The sequence below is a fragment of the Lipotes vexillifer genome, unplaced genomic scaffold (assembly GCF_000442215.2).
Source record: "Lipotes vexillifer unplaced genomic scaffold, Lipotes_vexillifer_v1.1 scaffold785, whole genome shotgun sequence".
Classification (NCBI taxonomy): Eukaryota; Metazoa; Chordata; class Mammalia; order Artiodactyla; family Lipotidae; genus Lipotes; species Lipotes vexillifer.
Window position 1 is genome coordinate 856,997 of NW_006791778.1, and position 6,842 is coordinate 863,838.

Consider the following 6,842-nt stretch of genomic DNA (forward strand, 5'->3'; position numbering starts at 1 on the left):
CCTTATTCTATTTTGCAGAACAATTTTTCATTCCCCTCAATCTTTGCTCTAAAACTTGGGCTCACATCTGCCTTTCCCAATCATTACATGCTCAGCAGAACAGAAGGGATTTTCACGTAACTAATGTTTTTAGAAGACTTTCTTTGTGTGTTGGCCCCATTCTCTGTTATGATGATACAACACATTTTTTTCCTCCATTATATAATCACTTAAAATTTCATACAGTAGCAACATGTTTGTCTCCATGTCTGTCCCCAGTGCTCAAACGCTAACAATAAGTGTACACACTTTCTGGAGAGTAAGGATGAAGGAGGCTTCAGATACCAGCATGCTTTAGTCTAAAAACAAAGATTAAGATAACCAGCCTACGTCCGCTCACTACTGAAATCCACCCAGCTAATTTCATCAAAGAATACAGAGCAGGAAGAGGCCAACATTAGCAGGATGATAAAATACATACTACCCGTGTATGCACTGTTTTATTTTTTTAATTTATTTTTTTAATAAATTTATTTATTTTATTTATTTATTTTTGGCTGCGTTGGGTCTTCGTTGCTGCCCACGGGCTTTCTCTAGTTGCAGCTAGCAAGGGTTACTCTTCGTTGCGGTGCACGGGCTTCTCATTGCGGTGGCTTCTCTGTTTCAGAGCACGGGCTCTAGGAGCGCAGGCTTCAGTAGTTGTGGCGCGCAGGCTCAGTAGTTGTGACGCATGGGATTAGTTGCTCCCCGGCATGTGGGATCTTCCCGGACCAGGGCTCAAACCCGTGTCCCCTGCATTGGCAGGCGGATTCTTAACCACTGCGTCCCCAGGGAAGCCCCACTGTTTTATTTTGTTAATCTATTGTTCTAATTGGAATATATATTTATTGCCAAAAAATAAACATTACAAAAAGATATAATTAACCATTATTAATAGTATATGTATATATATACGCACTATATATACACACACAAATTTTCAAAACAAAACTGGAATCAAATTATAATAACTGCCGCACTGTTTTTAATTAAAATGTAGGAACATAACTTACACATCTTAATTTTAAAGGTTAAATGTTTTTATGATGTGTGCACTTTGGGAGGAAGACAAACTATGAGGAACCTTCTACTAAAATTATTCCTTTAAGTCACATTGCTTGGAATATTAGATTATATCAAAACAGAACCCAACTATATCATCCTCATCAAGCAATGGACACTTCTTTAATAAGCTATGGTAGCCCAAAAAACAATCTGAACCATTAAGGCATGGTGGGAGATCTCAGTGTGTTGCCATTTCTCTGAATGTGTTAAATGGATCACATTTGCTGCAATGAAATAAACTGTTGAGACTAAAATCTGCAATGAAGTGAAATGTGAACCTTATGAAGAAATACTAAGATTAGTAGGCAAAAAATGCTTATAAATCTTTTTTTTTTTTTTTTTTTTTTTTTTTTTGCGGTACGCGGGCCTCTCACTGTTGTGGCCTCTCCCGTTGCGGAGCACAGGCTCCGGATGAGCAGGCCCAACGGCCATGGCTCACGGGCCCAGCCGCTCCGCGGCATGTGGGATCATGTGGGATCTTCCCAGACCGGGGCATGAACCCGTGTCCCCTGCATCGGCAGGCAGGCGGACTCTCAACCACTGTGCCACCAGGGAAACCTCAGTCATTTTTAAAGAGAAAATTGGTAGTACAGAATAAGATTGATCTTTAAATATAGTTTTTGTGCCTTTATCATTCTCTGGAATCAGTCTTAGGAAAAGTTCCTCACTTCTGAAAGTTTCCTGTTGTGCATATTGTTACTCTAAAGCAAGATGTTTTATGTATTTTGGTATCTTTGACTTAAGCCTATATTTAATAACCAATATTCTCCGACAGGTTTTTTGTTGTTGTTGTTGTTGTTCATTTCCTAAACTCAAGGCTTAAATTCAGAATAATAGAGTTGTTAAGAGGACTTTTACATCCAAACTTTCTTTGGGGTGTCCTAGATGACTATAGTATTTTCTTACCTCATGAAAGGAGAGATACTAAAAATATTAGTTACGTTTCGTATTCTTCATACTTTATTAGCTAAAACACTATATGAGCTGACTTTATTTTTTTTTAATTAATTAATTAATTTATTTTTGCTTGCATTGGGTCTTCATTGCTGTGCACGGGCTTTCTCTAGTTGTGGCGAGCAGGGTTTACTCTTCGTTGCGGTGCACAGGCTTCTCATTGCGGTGGCTTCTCTTGTTGTGGAGCAAGGGCTCTAGGCGCGCGGGCTTCAGTAGTTGTGGCATTCAGGCTCAGTAGTTGTGGCTCGCGGGCTCTAGAGCATAGGTTCAGTAGTTGTGGTGCATGGGCTTAGTTGCTCCGCGGCATGTGGGATCTTCCCGGACCAGGGATTGAACCCATGTACCCTGCACTGGCAGGCAGATTCTTAACCACTGAGCCACCAGGGAAGTCCCATGAACTGACTTTAAAATATCCAAGAGCTCTGCTATGGGCTACAGATGTTCAACGTGACTTTTCTTTCTTTAATAACCTATATTCCATTAACCTCTTAATTTTGGACATTCCTAACTATGATAAACCATTCTTGTTGACATGAAAGACAGACCTGTGTTTTAGTGATGCTTACTCAAAAGTAGGAACCACATAAGCTACCTTTTATAATATTATTTCATTGTCTGCTTCCTTTATAACTATTGAGTGCCACTCCGATCTAAATCTAGTTGCCATACTTCCCCTGCATGATAAAGAGTAATTTCAGTATTGTTCAACAGCTGTTAAACTCTAATCAAGCTCAGCCACGTTTTAAAAGTTATTCTTGTTGTTTAACATTCTTAGGTGCGTCACAGCAAAGTAATTCCTAAAATTTAGTCTGTCATACTGACAAAAAATGCAAGTCTGCAAATTCTCTCTCTTCCTGGATATCTCACAAATCCAAAACTTTTGTAGTGACCTATCCCTCCACTACCATATCTAATTTTCCTTCAAAAAATTAATGACACTACTTCCCATTTTTCATTTTTTACAACAAAAAAATTGAGCTACCCTCGCTCCTCTCTCCATCTTTCATACCCCAGTATAACTTATTGATTCTAAGTTCTAGATATCTCTTGAATTTATTTTCATCCTCACTACTACTGCCTTCAGAATTCATAATTGCTTTTCTGGATCACTGAAATAACCTGTTTCCTCCTTCAAATCCACACTGTGCACAGCTGCCATCATAACCTATTTAAAATAAACAGCTGGGGCTTCCCTGGTAGCGCAGTGGTTGAGAATCCGCCTGCCAACGCAGGGGACACAGGCTCGAGCCCTAGTCCGGGAAGATCCCATATGCCACGGAGCAACTAAGCCCGTGTGCCACAACTACTGAGCCTGTGCTCTACAGCCTGCAAACCACAACTACTGAAGCCCGCGTGCCTAGATCCCATACTCTGCAACAAGAGAAGCCACCGCCCGCCTGCCGATGCAGGAGACGCGGGTTCGTGCCCCGTTTCGGGAAGATCCCACATGCCGCGGAGCGGCTGGGCCCGTGAGCCATGGCCACTGAGCCTGCGCGTCCGGAGCCTGTGCTCCGCAAATGGGAGAGGCCACGACAGTGAGAGGCCCGCATAACGCAAGAAAAAAAAAAAAAAAGAGAAGCCACCGCAATGAGAAGCCCGTGCACCGCAACAAAGAGTAGCCCTCGCTTGCCACAACTAGAGAAAAGCCCGTGCGCAGCAGCAAAGACCCAATGCAGCCAAGAATAAACAAATAAATAAATTTATTTTAAAAATAAAATAAACATCTGACCATGTAATTTGCATAATTAACATAATTAACAATCAATTCTCTCAATTACTTACCATGGCATAGAAGGTCTTCTACAATCAGTCCCTCTCTACGTTGCAATCGTACCGAATCACGTGCAGTCTTCTGCCTGATCTATCTACCATCCTCTAGCCTCCTCACACCTCACCCCAGCTTCCTTGGCCTCGTATCAGCTCCTTATCTTTCAGAATCCAGGTCAAGACTCTTGTCTCCCATGAAACTTGCAAGCAAATTCTTCCTGTACCCTTTGTTACATCACTGCTCAATGTGCTTAACTATTCTTGCACTTATTACACTGTACTGCCATCATTTATCTGTTGCCCCGATTAGACTATGAATTCTTTCTAAGGGGAAGTTCCTACCTCTTTAGCCACAGTACCTGGCACAGTGCCAATTACACAAGATACTTAATACCTACCAAATGAATGCTGACTTCTACAATACCTTTTGAAATTGACTCCTACTCTCCACTGTCACTGCCTTCTACATCTATCTTCTTATACATCCTTCTGCCTCTAGTTCATCAACCTTCCTAATGCTGCCTAAATTCCTTCTGAAGCACAATTCTGATCATGTCCTGCCTAACCTCAGAAACCTCTTATTGCTGTTAGACCCTGACTCATCTTCGCTGCTGCTCCAGCAACTCACAGCAACCCACTGATTTTCCAACGTAGCTCAGCTCCAACCTAATTACAAAACTGACCAGGACGTGGGGCAGGTCCACTCTAACCAGCCTCCACTCTAACATTCAATCACTATCTAATGAAGCTCATTAGCATTAGACACCCTACCAAAGCCAAACTACAATCTGATGGTGTCGGTGATAGCTACTCTATGGAAAAATCCATTTCCCCACTCCATTTGACAGCAGTGGTGTACAGGGGGCTGGAGGGATGGGGGGAGCAGTGGGGGGGTGAGGAATGACTCTAAGAGGGATCACTGTCTATAGAGAATTTTAAAACAATAACGAAACTGACTAAAGGTCAGTCCGCTTTTTATCATCGTAATGAACCACCAATTCTAAACCAAGTCAGTAATAAAATACTCCTTGCCAGGGCGGACTGGCCCACCACCATGACTCCTTGGTGAACCACTGCTACTCAGGCATCACCCCCTTCTGAAACCTTTAACCTGCCCCAAAACAGAATTAACCACCTCTTCCTAAACCCTTAATACATATCCTACAAGGTCACAAGCACATTAAGGGGACCTTATCTTTAACCTCCAGCATGAACACTTACCCTTCTAGCCAGCTCCCCTTCGATAGTTTGCCTCAGCTATCCAGTCAGGTCCTCAGTGAGTGAAATGCACCAACTCCCATTTCATCTACATTGCTAGATGAAACCATCATGCATTACACTCATCCCTTTAAGACCAGACTAACTGCATACAGTATAAAATTTGAATATAAAGGCTGGCAACCACAGAACACCATAATCTGGACCTAATTCTAATTCCTACTACTTAATCTTATTACTTTCCTCATACCAAACTACTTATACTCAGTATATTTCTGCCTATTACATGTCTTTTCTGTATTACAGCACTTTGTATCTGATTTACCTAACTGCTAAACTCAGAAAGAAATTTAAACACTCAGTCCTGTTTCCGTGCTATAGATGCAATAGACACTCAGTTCTACTGAATAAAACTATGGACAATTAAGACATAAAAGAGTAGAATAAATTTTTATTATACAGCATTTTTATTTTTAAAAAAACTTTACCTTCATAGAATACATTTTCACATTAGAGATTCCCACGGTGGGAAAACAACAACTTATTACTTATAATTTTATATTTGTGGACAGATTATTTTAGGACCAGTAAAATAAACACATTTGAGGATTAAGTCTCCATTTAGAACCTGTAACAATTTGAAACGTCTATAAAGGGACCTCTTCCCTACATGAAACTTCTCTGTACTCAGAAACTCTCCAGGCTCTTCTTCCTAGGATTTAGAAATCAGTAATGTGAATTATCAGCATTTGTAATTTTCAAATCTCCCTATAGGACACGCAACCATCAGTAACTGGTATCAACTGAACAGAGGGGGGGATGTTTACAAAAACGAAACACTGCCTAATTTTCTGTGAAGTCTTTACTTATGAATTAACAGTCGTTCCCTTTCTCCATCATCCTAGGACAAATATAGAAGTTTGATCAAATATTGAGAGTAATAAAGCTGAATTCCCTTTAAGAGTCTGATAAATTAACAGGCAAAGGCTCATATATAATGTTTAGTTACACTGTGAGTCTTCTGAGAAGCTGTGAGACACCCCATTAACTCTCCAGAATACAAAACTCAGTCTCACAACTTCTTGGATACAATTTCTCTCAAATCTTTCTTCAAAGATTAAACTCTAAACATAACTGGCTGATTAGGAGAAGAGGTTTACCAGCAGACTAATCTGTTATTTCATTCTTATTGTGAGTTGAAATGGCATGACAGAGCAGAGGCAAGCAGGTGTACAATCAATTCTCAAGGTGTTAAGTCTAAAGGGTCAGAGCTTCCACAGCATAGCCACAGCTTTGCAGATGCCCACATCATGATAGTTGAAATAACAAAGCCCAGCAAAGGTGAACGCCGAGAGCACCAAAAAGCCTGCCTTGGCAGCTTTCTGCAACGCAGCCCCTCGAACATAGTCAGTAACAACTTGTCCAATGCCCCTAAAGAAAAAAAAAATCACAGTACAAATGAAAAACCACAAGTGATGTTAGAAGGCTATTCGGTTAACTTGGCTGCAAAAAAAATAATCAGTCAAGGTCAAAATGCAACTCATGGTAACAAAAATCATAAACCAAAATGAAGGAATCAAGTGTACCCTAACAATATAATAAAGACACCTTTCTATCCTTCAGATTCAATTTTCGAGTCATTTATATCAAAGACAGTAACTAATTCCTACTCTATTTATAAAATTTTGTTTTTTATCTTTAAACCCAAACAAATGGCCTACAGACTTTTTCATTAATTGAAAAAGAATTTATTAAGCAGATATTATGTGCCAGAATCTGTTACAGATGTTGAGAGTACAGCAAATAAGACAGCATTCCTG

At 40.3% G+C, this 6,842-nt stretch overlaps 1 protein-coding gene across 2 annotated transcripts in view; it reads right to left on the reverse strand.

Moving 5' to 3' along the window:
* Positions 1–5,466: 5,466 nt before the first annotated feature.
* SDHD (succinate dehydrogenase complex subunit D) overlaps positions 5,467–6,842 on the reverse strand; it is an 11,208-nt gene continuing 9,832 nt past the window's right edge. Inside the window, exon 4 of one of the 2 annotated variants that reach the window (XM_007464639.1) lies at positions 5,467–6,453. In XM_007464639.1, the coding sequence (XP_007464701.1) occupies positions 6,288–6,453 (166 nt within the window). In that variant the 3' untranslated portion in view covers positions 5,467–6,287. The remainder of the gene's footprint in view (positions 6,454–6,842) is intronic. The other variant, XM_007464640.1, reaches the window with a different exon arrangement.